Here is a 21,781-nt window from a genome sequence, read left to right as displayed (position 1 = left end):
ACACAGTTTCAGTTCTAGAAAAGCAAAGACAAAAATTCTATTGTGTCATTAGTAGATGGTCATCTTTTTACCACACAGTAAAACTGAAACCCTGTTTAGCCTTAGTTCTGCATTTACTAACTATGTAAACGTTGTGTAATAGGACTGAACGCATTTTAATTTGGAAGTATTTTGTGATTTTTCCTTTTTTTTTAAGCATAGACTTAAAATCATATAAAATAGCTTCTTTCACCAACAAATGTATTATTTAAAATATTGCTTATTTACTTATTTTTGTCAACTAAGTTCCCAAAGTTCAACATATTCCTAGTTTCTTTTTTCCTATCTACGCTACTAACTTACTGTCAGATTTTACATGACAAAATATATCTGGAGGACTGCAGATATACTCCCTGGTCCATTTCAGGAAGCAATTCAACCCCACAGCATCAAGTCCCCCTTTTCGGTGTCAGCACAGATCATTGAGTCTGAGGCCCATGGGATTGTGTTCAGATCTGCAGATTAATATACAAGTTGAGGCATCTCAACATGTTATGTAATTGCGCTGTGGCATAGCTGAAGGACTGGAAAATAACCTATTGGCCTCATGTACTCCCTTGAAGGATTCCTAGTGATAGCAAACTTCACAGCACAGTTGCAAGAGAGGCACAGATCTATCGAGCACACCAGTGTTTATATAATAAACTATTACAGTAGCTAACATACCTTCTTTTAATTTGTCTCTTTCGGATTTTTACATTCAACTTTCTTAAAAATGATCATGTGGTTTTCTTCAGAATCGAAATGATCCCGTGATGAGGACATCTCAAAAACAAACTTCTATCACTCAGTTTGAAATAATCTAACCAATTTCAGTTTAAATGTAAAAAAATATATAACGTTTTAGTCTAGCTAAATCATTGTCTTCATGCCAACAGTATACATCGGGCGGGGGGAGTGCAGTTGTGTATGGACGATGAATGACTTGATATACTACAGAACATACAGTAGGTAAGTTAGTTCTGTTTTCCTTGATCACCATGCTGAGTGCACTGCATATTTTTTCCATCTATAAAGAGCTATTTGTATGTTGTGGCAATATTGCTCAAGTTAACCATGACTAACATTGCAGTCATGTTGGTCGGTTGGTTAGTATAAGGTAAGAAAGACGGCTGTCACAATATCACTACACACCACTAGAGGACAGGGTTTCCTGATTGAAGATAAACTCATTTATTGTAAATTAACTATGGGTATTTGACTTTTGCATTGATTACACATACTGTTTGCTGAAACACGCGATGTGACTAATAAAAAGTGATTAATATTGTTTCCTAACCACATCTTGCATGATTGGAAATTGTTAATGACTTGCTGGAACAATAAGGAGTAACACTGATGAGATCAGAAGGGGGTGGGAACATGGATGACCCGACTTCTAGAGAGGAAGAAGGTCACCAAACACACTTTTCCCACCCAGCCCCGTCAGACGCACACTCACACGTACACACTAAACACAGGCCCACCCTACATTGCGTTTGCCAGATGAGGGTGTGATACATGACTGCTGTCACTTCTTCCTTCACAACATGAGCACTTGCAAAGCCTAGCAACTGCACCCCAATATACTGCTCACTGAAGAAACCGTGAAACACTTCCTGAAGAAAAAACAATGCACCACATGCATCTGCACCACACTCAGAGGAAACGGGTGTTTAATCAAATACTGACAAAGGTTAAAGGGTGCTTTAGCCAGAATGATGCAGAATTAATCAACCTTCTTTTATGTTATGATGGCTAGTTTTGTTCGTTTTCATTTCTCAGACACTCTAGATAAGTAAGAATAAGCAACAGCCACAATCCAACAGTAGATTTATTGCTTTAAATATAAAAAAAGTATATCAAAATACATACAGTAAATGGTTTGAGAGCAGTCAAAATGTGTTCTCTCAGATGGTAAAGTAGCTAAGTCCAGACAAAATATATAAAACAGTATATAAATACACATTTTGTCACAAATCTGAAAGCCATTACATTGACTTTATCGTCATTCAAGATGAACATTACACACAAAACATGATTCAGGTGGAAGATAAGTATTTTATCCTTGTGTCTTCTTTCAGTGTTTATCGCCATACTGCACAGACAATTTGTCTGTCTGTCCGTCTATCTGTCTGTCTGTCAGTGGAGATGTTAATGATGATAACGCTTCAATTAGCTCATCACATGGTCATGAAGAGTGTTGTTGGAAATAAATCTCCATCTCTCATGGTGTCCCATCTGTAACCTTTTACCTCAAACCATGTCTATACTGTGACTCACATAACCAGATCCATACATCACACTATAATAATTTTTCCTTTCTTTTCTTTAAACATATAGATTACCCTTTTCCTCTACATGAACACTTTTGAATTAGTGGCTCAAAGCAGGGTAGAAAAACTGCATGAGAAGAGCTCCAGAGTTCAGTAATAAAAATCACATTGTCTTTTATCAACACAACTGCTGTCCAACATTATGCGGAGTGTCAATGCAAATACTTTTTGACTTTACTTTTTGCAAGCTCCCAAGCTTTTGTCATCACAACCCTGAATTCTTGGTTTTTCCATTAAAAACTAGCTCTGTTTTCTCTAGAGCGTGTGCAAATTTAGAGCAAAAGATACATGTTCAGATACCGAGTACACAAAACGTTTATCACAGTATGGTACAGAATTGTTTATAATGTAGATTTTATCACAGTGTGTCTCTGTCAGCATCAGGGAGGTTTTTGTTCAACAGAATCAATCATTTTGATGCCATTCACTCTAAATCAGTGTCATCTTCTCGGTTTCCTCTGTGGCGTATATCTCAGAAGTCCTTTGAATTGTGAAGCCCAGAAGGGTTCAGTCCTCTACTAGGTCACTGGTGAGATGAAAGTTGATCTGAAGCTTGTCTTGAAAGATTGCTTTAGTCCTCAGGTTAGGATAGGAGGGTGAGCGTAGGTCAAAAATATGATATCCTTCGAGCAGAGCTGACCTTTAGGATCTTTAAGAGCTGCCATCCCCATTCTTGGTCTTGAGCACCACTAGGCTCACCATGAGAGGGATCAGGCAGATGGGAGTTATCACCAGGGCCAAGACAATGACAGGTGGAGGATCACTGAGCGCCTCTGAGGGACAGTCCTTGAAAAACCTGGAGTGGATGTTCACAAAGGTCTGTTCCACCAGTTGGTTCGGCCATGGGATCAGCAGACAGTCAGATATCTCCTCCGTGCAAAGGCTTAGGTTACTATAGAAGCTGCAGTGTGAAGACAGAAAACATGATTCAGACAGCACCAAATATTAAACATATTTATATATATGAAAAATATATATATTCCTCAGATATACGTACTTGCTCACATTGCCCCAAGTGCACCGGTTAGTGCTATTCATTGACGTCATTGCGAGATTGAAATTGGGGAGACAAAGATGTTCAAGCAGAGTGGAAAGGCACTTCAATGTTGGTGCACCGAAGAAAGAATGACAGAGTTTGCAAAATTCCATACAACTGTGAGAAATATTCCCACAAGCTGCACAAGTAAAAAAGAATACAATGAGAGCGAGTTAAAGACATGTCAGATAAAAAAATGACAGTAAAGGTGTGGGAACATTTTCAGAAAAACTTAAATCATATTGGTTAAATTTCTTGTTCACATAATTGACAATGTTGTGTGGGTATTTTTAGGGTTATAGAGTTAGTTCACCTACCAAATGGCAATATAGGGTCTCCATGAGTAGCACCTAAAGCAGAGAAATTTATGTTTAAAAGAACCTTAAATCAGGATCATTTTTGATTATTGGCAGTTTGTGCAAAACCCTCTGCTATTGATAGTTCAGGTCATTTAATAATTCATCAACATTCAAACACATGCAGTCCATATAGCAGATTGCAATGCAAAGAGTACTCATGTCTGTTGTAGCTCATGAGTTACTTTGCATGTCTTGTACTGAAGCAGGCATTTGCAGCTGTGAGAGAGAGACCACACACTTACCGCAGAGAAAGGAGAGGAATACCCCAATGAAACCAAGTGCTCCCTTCATGTCAGAAAAAATGAATAAAGGTGCGTTTTCCCCAATCGGCAACCATGTATAATAAACCTAAACTTGTTAGACTGTGTACAGCGAGGCATAACAGGAAACCCGACAGGATGGAAGAGTCGCAGTGTAACCTTCGGTTACCAGATGTCCAAACAGTGTTACCCGCGGTTACCAGATGTTCTGCGAAGATTTGTCTGACGGCCCTGCGCCTTGGCAGCAGCTCTTCTCCTCTCCAACACACGTTTCTTTAGGATTTTCTTTCTTTTTAAAGGGGTGGAGGCAACAAAGATTGTGCTCTCCATTCTCCCAAATAAAAGGGAGCACACCCAAGCTGGGCTGGACTCACATCTGAAAACCCTTTACTCTTTAACTCTTGTTCTGCTTTTTAGTCTCAGTTTCTCACAGTCGAAGGCCTGGCCAGCTCACAGCATGTGATTTATTTGCCTTTTGGGCTGCCTCTGCCAAATAGGAAACATAAGTAAACATTTAGGGCTTAGCGTTTTGGGGTGGATGTAATCATGACTCTGCAGGGTGTTCTGTGCAGACAGCCATGATTACATTTTTAGGTTCATTTTTCCCAACCTGGAAGAAGTTATTAGTCAGAGCTAATGAAGTGTTTGAAAGGCCAACTAACTGATATATTTTTCCACAAGTGTGGGAAATCTTATGTAGTTTCTCACTGTCATTACTTCTGAAGAGTGAGTGTAAGAGAGTGGGGTTTCATTCATTGAATGAGAAATGGAATCCTGGGTTTATGTTTTCTCACAACAAACTTGTCCATTTATGTCACTGATTCCACATGTTGGGCCTCTCACAACATCTGTTTGCCGAGCTGCATTTTGATTTAGTAATGACATCAGGAAATGTGTCTTTTCAGCAGAGAAGGAGCTCAAAGTTGGGGGGAGTTGGCAGGGGGAGGAGGAGCGACAGTCAGGGGAAAGAAAGGAGGAACAGTGAAAGGGGCGCTGCTCCAAAGTTCCAGTTGTTTCACAACCTGAAGTTCATGCGTTGATCACAGACATTGCATGGGGTGAATGACGAACAAATTCAGGAAGTTCAGCCAGGTGGGGTCTGTTCATAATGAGGTTTGAGTTAACCTCTAGCCCCAAACCACTGTGGGCCTCATGTCTACTGCTGTTGACCCTCACTGGTGGAGACCTCCCCAAGAGTTGTTCTTGGATTCTCATGATAGGACACACGAGGAGATCTTGGCAGAAACCAGGATCACTGTGCTCTGCTTTCTGTGTTTGTCAATTTCAGGCCAAGTAAATGTATTTAAAGAAATGAGCCAAAAGAAACCCCCAGTCGACACAAGTATATAATCACTGTTCAAACTGTAAAATAAAGTAGTCATTCATGTATTTCTGATTAATTATTTAAGTAAGGTTAAATCAAAACCAGACCATTGACAGAATCAACTTCGGAGACTCAGACATGTAGTTTAGTCTATAGTAAGGTCAAATACAAAAAAAGGTTGAAACTTACTGGCAACTATCTCCTCTTTTGAGTAATAGCCTGTAGAGAAAGGGGGTCATGTTAGTCCAAGTAGTTGTGGTTATGTATGATTTTTGTTTTCTTACGGTACACGTACCTATTGTTGTGGCAGGTTGCACCGCTAACTTTTCATCAACCAGACAAACCACTGATGTGCACCCCCCTGTAACAGAAATACAATAAAGGAACTGAATATTGGCATAAAGGTCAAGTAATATAAAATAAAAACCACTCCACCACCAATTATGAAATTAATTTTGTCAGTCTTATATACTAAAACTCCCTCGACCAAGAAAGATGAGAAAAGGAAATAACAAGAAAATAAACTGTAGGAAGTTAAAAGGTCAAGGCATCCTCCCTTTGTCTGACACTTCTTTCAGGGAATTGATATATATTACTCAAGGACATAAAAACATGGTACCCTCAAACAAGAAAAAAATATCTCAGCTAATAAATAGGAGAACCAAATAATGACTTGAACATAAAACAAACTGTAATATTCTTGTGGAAATTCTCAAAACTAATAATACAATATTAGTAAAACACATATTTGTTTATTAATTGGCTCAAAATCTTACTATGACCCTTAAACCAAACAGTTTAGATGTAACACTCAATCATGAGACTCGCTAAGCTCCTTTCTAAGAGCCACTCAATCACTGAAAGCCCCTTGCATTCCTCTTGAGAGGTGAGTGAGAGGGCAAGTAAAGAAGTTTTATCATAAGTGTGAAGAAATGGACTACATAAATGCTTTACTTACCCAAGATGAGAAGAGTCACAAAACAGCCAGAAAACATAAGTGAGAAACTAGTGGCTGTCATTTTGCCTGACAATGCTCTGTCCGTCTTCCCTGGTGGGTAGGGATTACATATCTCAACCTTTCGGCAGGAAGACTCTATAAAATAACAGGAAGCCCTCATTTCCTAGAATGGGCGGATTCACACAAAGGGACAGCCTGTGATAAGGTTAGAACTACTGTGGTCCTCTGGTGCACAACCATCTATCTCTCTCCCTTTTTATATATTTCTTTCTCTCATCCAACCCTCTGCTTTCATAAAGAGAGTCCCACCCTCTCATTTAGCTCTCTCCCTCTCTTTTTCTTTAGCTCCTGATGCTTTTGTAAATATGTGCAATACTTAGATGTCATTAATGTGTTCTCACACTGAACGGGACTCAAAACATGTGAGGCACTGGACCGAAGGGATTTATGCTGTAATTTGAATATCTGACAACTCGTTTATGTTTTGCATGTTTTGCTTCAAATGTTCCTTGGAACAATAATTTTGTGCTGGGCAATTTTATAACAGGCAGCCACGGAGCCAATTAACAACATAAAAGACGTGCATGGTTCTCAAGTATTATGAAATATTTGTTTTGTTAAGCTGAGTTGATCCAGAGAGCTCCCGTTGGAAAGATGTTAATGCTGTGTTACTCACACAACTGATTTGCCATCTTAAATACCCATGATACATAGTCAATTAATAGTACACGTAAACAAGTTAAATATCAAGCATGTATACAGTACATATATTTTTTTCCATGTCTAAAGATGTGTAACCACAATGCAACTAAAGCGCAGACATTTTGATTGGATGTTGGTTTGTTACAGAATATAAATTGAAACCAAAGAAAGCACAAACCTTAAAGCAGAGATGAGGAGCAACATTTTTAAACTTCCAGCCTCAACAATCATTGATTCGTGACATAACTTGAGGCAATAAATCAGATTTGGTGTTGCTCCTTATTGGTTTTTGTTGTAGAGCAAGATATGTAAGTAGGCTTTTATTGATATGTGTTGTAGAGCATGGTTTACTCTACAGTGTAGTGCTAGTGAGTGAGGAATATGTTTTTCGTTTCTGTGCTGTGTTGCACCATCAGTGCTGATGACTAGCAACCCGTTCCCACCACCTCTGGATCTGACGTCAGTCAGTGGGGTAAAAAGAGGCGTCAGGGATCTCCATATGAAAGTGTTGCACTCATTCACGTCACTGAAGGATGAATGCTCTTTCTCAGCTGCTGGACCTGGGAGTGAGCCAGCTAGCTCTGGGCCAAAATTGCTTCCACATTTCATTTTAGAAAAAGGACACCACTTTTGTATGCAACTGACTGAATGTTAAAACCTCACAAACAGACACTTATACATTTGCATTACTCTTCACTATTAGTGCGTTAAATTATATAATGGATTTGCCTGCAAGAGGGGGATTACTTCTTCTACCTATGTCCTATTGAGAGCTAGAATAAGTGAATGTTTACTTGGCAAAGGTCTCTATGAATAAATGCTTCCTACATTTAATACAATAGTTTAAATGACTTGATGTAAGTATTTCATCAGCTACTTTGCAAAACTTTTATCTACAAGCCTTTTTCACAGATCATAAAAGCTGCACATTTGATCTGAGTTCCACAATAGCCAAGTGCCAAGACCAACAGACAATGGTTACATTCACCACAATCAAACACTTCCTACTGATCATGATAAACGGCCATTCTCTCCAAGCTTATCTTCGTGTGTGTGTGTGTGTGTGTGTGCGCGCGCGCGCGTGTGTGTGCGTGTGTGTGTTTGCTTTTGTTTGACAGGTTGGTATCAACATGGCATGAGCTTCTGTGGACAGGCCAAACATGCTGTATCATCTGAGATACTTTTGCTCTCTGAATGCATAACTACTAACCTAGAATCCACAGCATTGACAGCAGAACCCAAGCGGAGAAGTTATCAACAGAGGCATGGTATTCAGAGAGAAAACACAGAGGCAGTCATGGTGGTAAGCATAACATCAGACTTAACCATGTCTATCTTTTTTATCCAAATAAGAACATCTGTATGACATTTTGTGTCATGGGATGAAAAAAGCTGGACAGCGCCATCTTGTGTGCCAGATGAGTAGCATCTGTGTGGTTTCCTTTAATCAATCCTGCTAAGGGTTTATTTAGCAAAAACAAAATCTAGAATAGAAACTGTTGTGAGTATTCACAGACCAATTACCATATCACATTTTTTTTAACAGTCGTTATGATATAATTCAGGGTTACATTTAACATACCAATATTTTTAATTGATGTTTGACTTTTTGCCCTTATATCCACAACACCCAAATGAACAAATAAATAGAATTTAAAAAAGAGAGTAATGGTTCTTTGCAGACTCAAAGCTACAAAGGCTAAGGTTAAAGAAAAAGTGAATACCTTATATTAACAATTAATAACAATGGAGTTTTTGTCAAGTTCCCTATTGCTAGATCTATCATCTTTTCCAATTCAACATGAGAAATAACTCGATTTACCTAAAAATCTAAATGTCAGGTAATTTCTCAAACACTTTTGAAAGGTGTTGCTATTTTCTTTGCGTTTTAAAACCAAATATTTCCTACTGACACATATTGTAATAGTGTAGTATTATGTTATTACATGCCATTATGATTGTAAGTTCCATGATTAATGTACCATAACTGGCTAAATACATAACACATTTAAGAATAAATGTTTTTAAGAATGTGTGAAAAGTCAAAGAAGGCATATACCTTTTTTTTTCTTTTTTTACTGACATTTATTTAAAAAATGCATCATTTCAGTTTGATGAACTTCAACTTGTGTTGAACATTTCTTTATGAAACAAATACATTATTTTACACTGCCACTTTAAGATGTAGGCCTATATTGTTTAAGTTAAAGTAACATAAACTTCCAATGTGCTTTTATCATGTTTGCAGCTCAAGAAGTGTAAATTAGAATTGTACGTAGTGTACGTGATGGCATCAGTGGCCGATGACCGTCATCGAGCCCTCTCTCTAAAAAGAGAACAAAATGCGTCGGGCTCTCCCTGGAGGAGGAATGCAGAACAACAGCGGTACTGTTTTCCAACCCATACAACTCCACTGTAGGAGTTTTCAACTAGGTATTGATCATTTTTCATTCTTAATATGTATCTATGGTTTATTATTATGTACACAATGTGCACAGCTGGGGCAATTAGTCCTATGCTAGTTTCTAGTTGTTGAGCAGTTCGTTTGTTTTGATTTTTCTTTTAATTAAAAAATGTTTATATGAGATTTAAAAAAATGTTTGATTAATACGGCATTCATTTTCCGATCATCAGAACCGAGCGTCATGCCCTCACGCATTTAGATGGCGATATATCACTCTGGACAGTTGCATCAGTTCCTGTGCGTGCGTGTAAATGGCTGTGCTGTGGCTGCTGCTCCACGCTACTTTTTATTCCCAGGACGCATAATAGTAATAAATCCTCCTCGGCTAGGAAAAGGCTGTGATCATAAAAAAAGACGTCACCCTCCTGCTCGGACTGGCTGGACAGAACCAAGTGCGCAGCTATTTGTAAGCTACAACAACAACAACCTCCAGCACCATGCCCATGGATAACGTAGGGATTTCTCTGAGATCCCCTTGCTGCGCTGAGACGGTATCTGCGTCAGATCCATAGCAAAGACAGCCTTTAATTGCTCCAGATCTTTCGACTGTTTAAAAAAAATCAGACAGTGACTTGATCGTGTTGCAGTCGCTTCGCAACAAATAGGAAGCAAGCCGTGGATTTGAAGGTATTTAATAACTGCGACACTGGATGTAGGCTGGAGGTAGACGTGCACACGCGTCCGCTGGAATAACGTGCTGTCATTGTGGAGCTCGGTGCGCACGTCTTTGCACATTTAAATGGTAACTGTGGCTCTGTCTCAACGGCGCTGCAGCTACAGGACGCAGCGCACTTCATAGCTGTGGCTGAAACGTGTGCACGACTCGTATCCAGGAAAGAAATGCCCTGTAGCAGTTTTCCGAGCTCAGTTTTGTCTGTGTACTTATTTTCGATTCTCTTTTTGGGCCAGATTTGAAACTTGATGTTCACTAAGCGGTTTTGAAACCCAGGAAAACTGTACTACGCACTTTTCTGCTCCGCTTCATATTGTTTTTTGAAGAGGCACGCCCACTCTTAGGCAATGTGGATTAGAGACTTTGCTTGTTTGTGTGCACACGATGTGTCAATTTATTCATTGTTTGCTCAATTGCGATTTATGATTCGATAGAAGCAGAAACAGCAATCGTTTATTATCAGTTTGAAGCACCAGTGTGGAAGGATTTTTTTTAAAATTCATGTCAGTTTTATTTTGCCAACAGTGGGGGGCACTCTTTTAAATTGTACTTCCAGTGAGGGGGAATGGGGAAGTGTTGCCTGTAAGACGCAGAGGGAGAGTATGTTGCACTTACTGTGTGTAGTACTAGTAATAAATACTTGGTAATGCAAACTTAATTACAGAAAAGCACTGATAGCTTATAACAACGGTGGAAACTAATGGATTCATTATACACTTAAAATTGAAATTCTTGTAGCGTCACTTGCTCCTATTAAACACATTTTAGGCATCAAACAGCCTCATTTAACAACAGCCTGTTTAATTATCTTGATGCATTATGTACCACAGTGATTTTGGACTTGTTTGCCACAAAGTATCTTTGTCTTTTTAAAGAGTCATGGAGGAAACAGCTACTGCAGTTCCATCCCCTGGTACTGGGGCTGCCCCACCAACCCCAAAACCTCAGCCTTCCTCCTTTGTACCCTCCCGCAACCTGCTAGAGTGGAGACGGAGGGTCAAGTCTGAGTATATGCGCCTTCGCCAATTAAAACGCCTTAAAAAAGTAGAAGAGGTCAAGGTGGGTCAACACAAGCCCTTTTACTAAATGCATCGTGTAAGGGATTTTAGGCTGTTGTGGGTTTGATATGCTGCACTCACTACCTGTTTATGGGTTTAACAGTATTTGTGACTTGCTCTTTGTTCTGATGATTCCAGGCCCTGTTCGTGTCCAACAGGCAAAAGATTGAGCAAAAGACTAATCTTCTAAATGAAGAGTGGTCCCGGCTCAGGATCCAATCCATCCCTCTGTCAACGTCTGCCGGAATTGTAGCCAACAAGAAGGTGTGTGTGCTTATGTATGTGTGTGTGTGTGTGTGTGTGTGTGTGTGTGTGTGTGTGTGTGTGTGTGTGTGTGTGTGTGTGTGTGTGTGTGTGTGTGTGTGTGTGTGTGTGTGTTTGTGTGTGTGTGTGTACTTTATTCCATCATGTTGTATCCTCTTCACCCACATCAGTGTTCTGCTCTGATTCTCACCTGGCTGTTAGGTGTTACTTAAATATCTCAGGACAAAGCTCTGTGCCAGAAAAGGATCATATAACAGCCACGGAGTAGTGCTTTGAAAGCTCATATGACACAGCCTGTGGTCAAGACAGCATTCTCTCTTCTCTCACGCTGTCGGGGTCCACTTAATCTTGTTATTGGTTGGGCAGCATGTCATCGATTATACAGTTATATAATTGTCCAATAATACTGACGACTGTTGTATTGACTTATCACCTCCAACCCAACTACTCTTACAGATGTGTACAGTGGAGTTTGGCTTCCCAGAATTCAAAGCTCAAGCCATTGTCATGAGACCACTGTCAACAGTGGCAGGGATCCCCTTCATGTACTCCTGGTCGCCTCTGCAGCACAATTTCATGGTATGACATACTGTGTTGTAGGTGATGCATTTACAGTGCTGTTACAGGTGCAGCCCATATTTCACATATTATTCAACTCATTTAAATTTTAAAGATTTTCATGTGTTCAATGGAAACGGATCCAATCAATCACAGTCGGTGGTGTGAAGTATTCCATCATCAGATGGTCTCATGTGTGCGTGACCTGAGTTTTTGTTTCTTAGGTGGAGGATGAGACATTTCTTCACAACATCCCATACATGGGTGATGAGGTGCTGGAACAGGACGAGGCCTTCCTGGAAGAACTCATCGACAACTACGATGGTGTCCATGGTGACAGAGGTATGTGTTGAGTGCTCTGTCCCATTACACTTTCTGCACACATCCCATAATCTACCACCTTTTTAATTCTTTATATCACTGCAATATTCACGGTTTATTGCTGATGATGCACTGATTTTCTCAAAGTGTGTTGAAATTATAAACATTTAAGGGATCGGCTTTGTGATGTGTATTCCAGAGGGGGGGTTTATCAGCGATGAGGTTTTCAAAGAGCTGGTGGAGGCCTTGTGCCAGTACTCTGACCATGAAGAGGAGGAAGAGGAGGAAGCAGCAGGGGCGATGTCGACGGCAGAGGTGACAGGAAAGAAGGAGGACGAGAGAGTGATGAGGAGCTCAGTGGAGGGCTCAGAAGAGACTAAACCTGGTACTGGGGCATTTATCAGGAGGAAGAGGAGGAGCACTACTGAGGGTGAGCCAGTCTTTTGCTGTGAGTTTGTGGGTTTTGATCAGGTGGCCATATCCAGTTCTGAAAAGTGGTCATGGCCAGCAGGGGGAAATCCGCTGGTTGCAATTAGAAGCCTGAGGGATACCTACTGTATCACAATGAGCATTTGAGCAACACTTCAAAGTCGACTCTGCAATTATGTATCTTTCCACACTTGGTCATTTTGTAGCTTTGCAGCTTGTAGAATCGACATGGCATTAGGGGGTCTACCTTTTAATTGACAGGTCGCTACCACAGCCAGTTTGGGTACTTTCTGTGTTTTGGTATCAGAATTTGAATTATGGGCTTCAACACTGTAGTCCTCAAACCAATGACATCACAGTGACTATGTCCACATCTTACATGGTCAATTGTTGAGGGCTGCAGCATGAACAAGGCTGTCACTGTTCCTCTCATTACACTGTAGAGCTGCCACAAGGTCGCCCTGCCACAGCAGCCCTTGCAAAGGCATTGTTTACTTTAAAGCGTGTGAGAGAACCTGTTTTTCTGCAACACAGATATGGCACGGCTCTAATTACAGAACCTAATGACCTTTGGTACCAAGTGTTATGGGAAATTAAATGGCAGCACACCTTGCTACACAGTCATTCAGGAACTGGTACACAAACACATCCATTAATGAGGGGCTTCATGAATAAAATATACTGGGAAAAGAAAACATCACTGTTTGTATTACATCATGATTTCCTTTCAGAACTGTTTTCAGAACATGTTATTGCTAGCTGTCACTGAGCATTGGGAAAACTTCTGTACCATTGCAATATGTTTAAAGGAAGATATTGCATAAGCTCTGTTTGTAAATCTGTATGAAAAACTGATGTGTAATGGTTGTTTGCATAACCAACTTTCTATCTGTTTCCCAAAGTGAGGGACGTGTCCAGCAGCAAGAAGGTCCCCAACGATAAGATATTTACAGCTATCGCCTCAATGTTCCCTTACAAGGGCACCATGGAGGAGCTGAAGGAAAAGTAAGAAAAGTGCAGTGCAAACTGGGAATCTATGTGCACAATGCTGAACAGGCCGTTGCTTAGTGTTCACCATGGAGACGCAAGCTGTCAGGAAGGAAAGTAATAATGCTGGCTCCCTCTCAGGCTCTCTGACTGAATGGAGCAGCCGTATCAGCATCTGAAAGAGCTTTACTGGGGAAAAAAACACTTACAACTTAAACCAGGAACAACTTTCATTCATACTAATAATGTGGTAAAACTGTACATTTTTATATATTACTACTAACACTCTCCCTGTCACCTCCACAGGTACAAGGACCTCTTGGAGTTCCCCTGCCCAGTGAAGCTGCCCCCTCTCTGCACCCCCAACCTGGATGGTCCATTCGCTAAATCTGTACAGCGGGAGCAGTCGTTGCACTCCTTCCACACACTCTTCTGCAGACGTTGCTTCAAATACGACTGTTTTCTCCACCGTAATGGCTATATATTACATATTATAATATTTATTCTATATTTTGTTGATTTCCAATAATATTGTGATTAACAACTCAAAATCGATATTTGTCTTCCCCAACTATTTGTTGTGCCTTAGCTGTTTCATTACATTTGAACATTTGTGAACTAATTACCTAAGGGAAGTATTCCTCATTATTCCGATTGGGTCAGTTTTTCATGTAATTTTTATAAAGTTACTAACTCAATTTAAAAAGTATCTTTACCCAAAAAAGAGAATCACTATATTTTTGTTTCTTTTCATAAAGCTTTCCATGCTACACCTAATGTTTACAAGAGGAAAATAAAGGAGATCCGCATAGAGACTGAACCATGTGGTGAAGACTGCTTCCTGTTACAGGTATGCCAACCTTACAATTTTACCATCTTCCTGATTTCTGTAGCACATTCTATACGTTCACTTTTACTCATTGTTGATTTGTTCCATTCCCTGGGTTTTTCTGAAGAAAGGGGCTAAAGAGTTTGTGGATCAGAATATGTTACGGTCACAGAGGTCTCGAGGGCGCCGAAGACAGCAGCGTCCCACAAGCTCCAGCTGTCCCGGACCGTCTGCGTCTGCTGAGGAAGTCCAAGAGAGTGACCATGAAACCACCTCCTCCTCAGGTAGGACTCTGATCTTCAACGTACTGGGTTTGGAGCTAATTTTCAGATCACAATACAAAAGGAAGTACCGTAAAGGGTCAGTGTATACCATTTTCTATTTCTTTTCACTTAGATATTGCTATAAATTGCGTATTTATTTGAAATATATGTGCCTCATACAGTATAGACACATTATTTAAATGTATTTTGAGTCACTGTGTGACATATTCGATGCATCATTTACTATAACCTCCCCCAAAACCCTCCCTTTCTGAAAGACTGTCGGCCCCAACTGACTGCAACCCTTAAAAAAAACGGAATTTGGCTGAAGATAATAGCCTACAAGTGATGTCCTGCTCTGTCTCCCCTGTTCAATCGTCTCTCAATATTAGCTCTCTCTTGCCAGGCAAAATAAACCAGCCATCAGTGTTGCATGTTTTGGCCCTAATATAAACACTTTGTTCCCTCTACCCTTCCTCCTACTGAGTTTTTGTTTAGTTTTAGTTTTGCGTTTCTGTTGACAGGTTCATGTGGAGAGCAGCGGGAGGGAAATAAGAGCAATCTCCTCTAGCTCTTCATTGTCCCCCTCTCCCCTGGAGCTCTCAAGTTGTTGTTGTTCATCGCCATTAGTGCCTCACTAGAAGTCTCTGTTAGTTTTGGAAAAAGCTCGGCCAGTGACTCAGCAGACTCTCTTGCATGTGTTGAGATAATGTGGAAAAAACAGATTGTCGAGCAGATTAATAAAGATACTCAGTGCTCCAGCATGTGGCCACAGCAATGCTGCATTCAGCCTGTTGCCAAGCAACATTCGGCTCTCTGCGTCAAGCTGTGGGTGTATGAGCATCAGTATAGAATATTCAAAAAGCTAACACACTCACACACACATTCAGATACACAAAAAACGGTTCCTACTGAAGTAATAGCTATATGTGTCAGTGTGTCCGTGGGCATATAACTGTCAAAAGCCTTCTGCCAAAACAACGTAAAAAGTGTGTGCAGCTGCAAGTGTGTAGATTTAACAAATATCAAACAGACCATTTGCCAAGAGTAGTTGGTCAGTGAAACCAAATAGTTTTCTGTTTTGGTAACAGAAGAGAATTCGCGATGCCAGACTCCCACCAAGCTGCATCCAGCGGTTGATGCCGGAGAGCAGCAGGTGAGCTGTGTGGTCCAGTGGAGCGGGGCGGAAGAGTCACTGTTCAGAGTGCTACACGGCACATACTTCAACAACTTCTGCTCCATCGCTCGCCTCATCGGTACAAAGAACTGCAAGGAGGTAAAATGTTTAAAGACTCAACAGTTTCCTTAACTCAGATGATGGTTGGACAGGAAGTACACAGATTTAGCGCTGTAACATTCTCCTCCAACATTGTCAGAATCAAGATGGACATATTTCAACAGAATCAGTGAAAGCATAGTTTTTGTCCTATGGATTCTTATTCCTTTACCCACAGTGCAACTAAACCCCCAACACTTCGTTCTGACTGTGTTATGCTAGTGGTGGCTCATGTAGCTTGGCCCAGATTTTGCATTTTAAACTTGTCATCTTGGGATCAAAACTATGTTTCTTATGACTCTTTAAAGGACTTTATGTAACTACTCTCAGTTATACTCCCCTACTACACCTGTGGACAGATTTAGATGTTAAAATTAGTCGAGTTCCCCTTTAAATCCCAGATGCTGAAGTGAGATAAAGTCTGGAAATAGATCTAACACTTCAAAGCACTTCAGTGGACCCGAAAACACACACACATAAAACAAAACCAACAAAAGGGAAAGCAGACAAGTAGGAAATAGAAACAAGAGGATTCATGTGAAATAAGGGTTTATTTTAGAGACAGCCCTTAGGTAGAGCAATTGTGAGTCATTAGCTATGCCATCTGTAGTTGTAATGTTATAATAAAACATATTTTAAAAACTATGCATCAATCTGAAACTGAAGCATAGTTGTTTTTAAATGTAGGAGACACCATACTTACATTGCTGATTATCTTGCGTTTGCATCAGTATGAATGTAATAACGCATGCTTCCTGTCCCTGTGGTTTTATAGTGTGGGTAATTGGACTGACTACAGAGAGAATGGCATGTGGCACCATAAACACGTATGCTTACCAGATGGGACATTGCTCATATTCTCTCATGGTGTTTTTCAGCTTCAGACATATACAGACTTATGTCCAACATGCCTCCAATCATTTGGGCTGTGGGGAAGTCTTACTACCTCTAATTCAATCATTTTGGAGCACAATAACTATGTGGTAAATAACTGGTGATAGAATAATTTAACATATTTAGAACCAGCCTTGCCCATTATCATCCAAACTTATAGTACCTCATCATCCAGACCAGTACAGAGATGTATTGGACAGCCCTATTTGTATCCAAAGGGCCACGCCCACTGCTTAACTGAGCAGGATTGCTGAAACCAGCTGCATCATTATGTGTGTCTGTTTTAGGAAAGAGGCCAAATCTGGGTCTTGGCAGTCAGAAGTGGTTAAATGTGTGTATGTGTGTGCGCGGATGTATTTTTTTTGTGTGGCCTCTGCAGAGTTTTGATAACAGAGGAAGCAGGGGAAAGGATTTTCTATGTTATAATGGTGGCAATATGGTTTTCAGCTTGAGCGGGCACAATGTTACACAATGTAATCACAATAAAGAAAAGACAATTTCTTACAGTGGTAATAAGGACAATTTACACATCTAACTGTAAGCACGCTGTGTTTTTATTATTGTGCATCTTATTTTCTTTTTCCCACAGGTGTACGAGTTTGCGGTGAAGGAGGTCCTGATCCATCGTGTTCCTTTGGTTGATGGGGGCATCCCGCCCCAGAAGAAGAAACGGAAACACAGGCATGATATTGCGACTTATTCTCCCATGTATACCCACCCTTGTCTAAATGATGGCAAGATGATAATGATTTAATCTATTGCAGAAAGAAGCTTGGCCTTCAGTGAATCCCCCTAATTTTTAAAGGTTAAAATACATGATTAAAGTCATACAGAGTCAAATCCAAACTGCTGTTGCATGTAGTCTTCCTAACACATTAGGATTGTCACTCAATAATCAATGAAAGGTACTTAACAGAATAGCTTTGGGAAAGGTATAGGAGTTATTAACCCTTTTGTGTTTGTTCAATGTGGCAGGTTATGGGCAAAAATCCAGCTAAAGAAAGGTACGTTCACCAATAAAAAAAGAACTCTGTAATACCACACAGCTTACTGTCCCAGTCTGAAAGGTTTGTCCTCTGTTGCTCCAGATAATTCGTCCAATCAGGTGTACAAATACCAGCCATGTGATCACCCCGAACATCCATGCGACAACTCCTGCCCATGTGTGATGACCCAGAATTTCTGTGAGAAGTTCTGCCAGTGTGACCAGGAGTGTGAGTGTCACCTTTCTCTTTCAACGTGCTCTCATGTATTGTTAGGTTCTTTCTTTCTTACACACACAAGACACAAGAAATTCTCTCCGCCTTTAAATGCTAAAGGGAAATTGTTTGTCATAACCTAATTTTCCGCTTAAAGCCCTTTTTCCAGTAGAGCAGGGCAGCAGAATGTAAAATGGTTCTGCAGTATTCTGGCAGCAGTCAGGGGAGAAAGTGTCCTCCGGCCAGGATAGGTGGGTGTCTGTTTAAAACCGAGCTGCGTTCACAATGAGGCATTCGCTGCAGCAGCAATGACCCAGAACTATTGTTTTTCAAAATGGCCACAAGGTGGAGGAATGCATTCTGTATTTTGCCCTCAGGATAGTTTACAACAGAGAAAGGGGATAAGATTAAGTAAATATTTTTGCTATCGTTTGGAAGAGAAGGTTTTGCCTCATTTGTTCATCTGTTGTGGTTCAGTCATCTTCTCCCGGCCCTCCTCCTTGCCCAACTGTTACCTCGCCTTTTCCCGTAGCTGAAGAGAGCCTGGGCCAAACAGGAAGCAGCCCCCGGTTGCACATGTGTGTGCTCTAAAGACTTGGAGAGAAATCAAAGGGTTATGACAGGCTCTGTGCCTAATATACAACATCATCTCCAACATCAGTATGAGTCAGACCGCTCCAGTTAAACAACGCTTGATGATACAGACACATAAAACTCACACAGGCTGGGAATGGGAGGGTTTTATAAGGGCACGACAGAGAAGACAAATGCTGCCTTCAGCTTTTGTTGTAGACAGTGTTTCCCAGGCAGAGGCTTCTGGAAAGACATTTGGGTTATTCTTGCCTGATCCTTCCACTCGTCTGCCTGCAGGGTGTTATGTTTCCCTCTGCAAAATTGTATTTCAGCATATCTGCCAGCAGAGGTCTCTGAGTGATAGGCTTCTCAGCATTACTCAGCTATTGAGGTGCTGTGCTGCAATTGCGTTTCGAGATGGAATTAATTATCATAATCACACTGTGTTCTGCCAAGTCATATAATGCATTGTGTATCTTTATTGCTGCATGTCATTTGCTATAAAAACTTTTGAGCACATCCCCTTTCAGAGCAGCTGTGTGTGTCCAATGGTTTTTAGGCCAGAACCGCTTTCCAGGCTGCAGGTGTAAGACACAGTGCAACACTAAACAGTGTCCCTGCTACCTGGCGGTGCGGGAATGTGACCCAGATCTGTGCATGACCTGTGGCACTGCAGAGCACTGGGACAGCAAAATGATCTCCTGCAAAAACTGCAGCATCCAGAGGGGACTAAAAAAGGTACACAAGGACACTTGAAGGTCTTAATGGTTAAATATGTCAAGCCTGTTATTCTGGGGATCTCTCAGTGTGTTTGGTATCCTAATCTTCATCTGATTCTCTCAGCACCTGCTTTTGGCTCCATCAGATGTTGCCGGATGGGGCACCTTCATCAAAGAATCTGTTCAGAAGAATGAGTTCATCTCTGAATACTGTGGAGAGGTAAGACCATGGGGTTTAGTCATATTTTATAATATATAAGCTCTCCAGTGGATTGAATTTTTATAGTGTTTATTATTCCTTTGTGTGTGCATGAGCAGTTGATCTCACAGGATGAGGCAGACAGACGCGGAAGGATCTATGACAAATACATGTCTAGCTTCCTTTTCAATTTGAACAATGGTTAGTATTCCCATTTCCTCATTTTATCATAACCATATCACTGTTATGGTATTTACACATAATCCTTAATACACACCATGTTTCTGGGTAGACTTTGTTGTGGATGCCACTCGAAAGGGGAACAAAATCCGCTTTGCAAATCATTCAGTTAATCCTAACTGCTACGCTAAAGGTACGATTTTTTATTTCTATGTTGTCAGATGTGAATTCACAGGACTTTTCTTGACTGAGCTGTTCGCTTCCATTGCAGTGGTAATGGTGAATGGAGACCACCGCATTGGAATCTTTGCCAAACGAGCTATCTTGCAAGGAGAGGAGCTCTTCTTTGACTACAGGTAGAGTCACAGGCCTTTTAGTGACTCCAGCTGCTTCAAAGTAAAATAAGAAAAGACAGGCCTCTGTACGTTAAGCCTGAATTACTACTTCCCGCAGTTCCTGTATATTAACTCAGACACTTCTTCTTCTTTTCACAGATACAGCCAAGCGGATGCCCTCAAATATGTGGGGATAGAGAGGGAGTTAGACATGACTTAGCTGCCTACCTCTATAACCTGCCCATAAATGCTCAGCCACCCACTAATGCTTCTGTCCCTCTCTGTAGCGTCACATCTAGAAGACGAGTTTCTATGAACAGCCGCTGTCTCTGCCCTCTCTGCTGCACTTCTAAAAATAGAGAGTCTCTCTCTATTGTTTGCAGGTGCTCCCTGCAGACATAATTCCCTCCTTCAGTGACAGCAGTCAGTGTCCCTTTGCCCAAACCCCCCCACTACCTGCAAGAGTGTATACGCCAAGCTTATGAAACTAGACTATATAAAGTGGAAAAACTATTACTCCGTATTGCTTACTGCACCACGAACAGTTTCAGTTTTTTTGTTTCATCAACTTTAAGCAAAGGGGTTGTGATTACCCATCCTACAGTGTGTTACCATCTGAGAAGTTTTGTTACTGTACGTATAGACCGGCTTTTGTTTGACCTCTCATAAAGTAAGCTTTTACATCGTATATGATAATAATCAGTGAAATGCATGTGCTGTCTTTTGGATAAGCAAAAACCAATAAACATGTTAGCATTAGCTTCAGTCAGAATCTGCTCTGTGCAGTCTCAGTATTGCAGTCTGTGTGATGTTACCCACTGGCAGTTCTTCTGAAGAACTTGACCAGGTTTGACAGCTTGTGTTCCTCTTTGAACGTTTTTCAGCAGCTAGCATCACCACCACATCTCTATGGTGAAATAAGATATTGTGCATTTATATCAATGTTCTGCAAAAATAGGCAACGAGACAAGAACCGACTGACTGAATGTAACCTCTAGACGATGGTGAAGAGATCTCATCCCTCTTTTCATTTTTACACATTAATCCATTCTGTTGGTACTTTGAGTAACGTACACGCACATCAAACATTTATCATCATACTTTCATGATCTTGAGGCCTTTACACTTTGTGAAGGATATAACTAAAACATTAACAAGTCACAGTAAATGTCTTCCTTTTATAAATCATGCAAGTGCCAAATGAAATAAAACGTTTCACATTATTTAACGATTTAAAAATTAAAAGGTAACCATTGCAAGGTTATAACTATGGGAAAAGCTAAATTATCAGTGTTTGACCAAATATTAAAGTCCCCCACATGTGAATGTAAAATATCTTTCATCATCTGTCATTTGTTTTATATGTCCAGATGTGTTATTCATCCTGTTTTTCATTGACAATACATTCAATCCCACTTTAAAATGAGATCCTTCTCAATAGGGATGAACAAAATGGAGTTTGTACAGTGTATGCCTATAAAAATAAAAGTTTAACTTTATACATTAAAATATGCTGTTCTTGTCCTTGAGTGTGTTAAATGTCTCCGTGCAAAACACATCTTACCTA

At 40.5% G+C, this 21,781-nt stretch overlaps 2 protein-coding genes across 6 annotated transcripts; one reads left to right on the top strand and one right to left on the bottom strand.

Annotated features, from left to right (window-relative positions):
• Positions 1–1,834: 1,834 nt before the first annotated feature.
• ramp2 (receptor (G protein-coupled) activity modifying protein 2) lies at positions 1,835–6,529 on the bottom strand. Of its 3 annotated transcripts, XM_063904069.1 has the most exons (6): positions 6,292–6,529; positions 5,629–5,694; positions 5,523–5,552; positions 3,708–3,740; positions 3,352–3,529; positions 1,835–3,255 (listed from the first exon to the last, which is right to left on the bottom strand). In XM_063904069.1, the coding sequence occupies exons 1-6, from the start codon at positions 6,449–6,451 to the stop codon at positions 3,006–3,008; spliced, it is 717 nt and encodes a 238-aa protein (XP_063760139.1). In that variant the 5' UTR covers positions 6,452–6,529; the 3' UTR covers positions 1,835–3,005. The 3 variants fall into 3 exon arrangements, with proteins under 3 accessions (XP_063760139.1, XP_063760141.1, XP_063760140.1); XM_063904071.1 differs by having other exon boundaries at positions 3,352–3,384; positions 5,523–5,694; XM_063904070.1 differs by lacking the exon at positions 5,523–5,552.
• A 2,752-nt stretch (positions 6,530–9,281) lies between these two features.
• ezh1 (enhancer of zeste 1 polycomb repressive complex 2 subunit) lies at positions 9,282–21,723 on the top strand. 3 transcript variants are annotated; one of them, XM_063903929.1, is made up of 20 exons: positions 9,282–9,426; positions 11,006–11,189; positions 11,327–11,452; positions 11,909–12,031; positions 12,235–12,352; positions 12,531–12,761; positions 13,663–13,765; positions 14,054–14,217; positions 14,506–14,597; positions 14,704–14,860; positions 15,931–16,115; positions 17,599–17,690; positions 17,985–18,013; positions 18,098–18,223; positions 19,341–19,519; positions 19,625–19,720; positions 19,819–19,900; positions 19,992–20,072; positions 20,151–20,235; positions 20,374–21,723. In XM_063903929.1, exons 2-20 carry the CDS (start codon positions 11,010–11,012, stop codon positions 20,432–20,434), a joined length of 2,310 nt encoding a protein of 769 aa, XP_063759999.1. In that variant the 5' UTR covers positions 9,282–9,426; positions 11,006–11,009; the 3' UTR covers positions 20,435–21,723. The 3 variants fall into 3 exon arrangements, with proteins under 3 accessions (XP_063759999.1, XP_063760001.1, XP_063760000.1); XM_063903931.1 differs by having other exon boundaries at positions 20,151–20,275; XM_063903930.1 differs by lacking the exon at positions 9,282–9,426 and adding an exon at positions 9,663–10,084.
• Positions 21,724–21,781: the final 58 nt, after the last annotated feature.

The sequence above is a fragment of the Eleginops maclovinus genome, chromosome 16 (genome assembly GCF_036324505.1).
Source record: "Eleginops maclovinus isolate JMC-PN-2008 ecotype Puerto Natales chromosome 16, JC_Emac_rtc_rv5, whole genome shotgun sequence".
Classification (NCBI taxonomy): Eukaryota; Metazoa; Chordata; class Actinopteri; order Perciformes; family Eleginopidae; genus Eleginops; species Eleginops maclovinus.
Note: the sequence above shows the minus strand (reverse complement) of the source record. Positions and strands in the feature narration are given on the sequence as shown.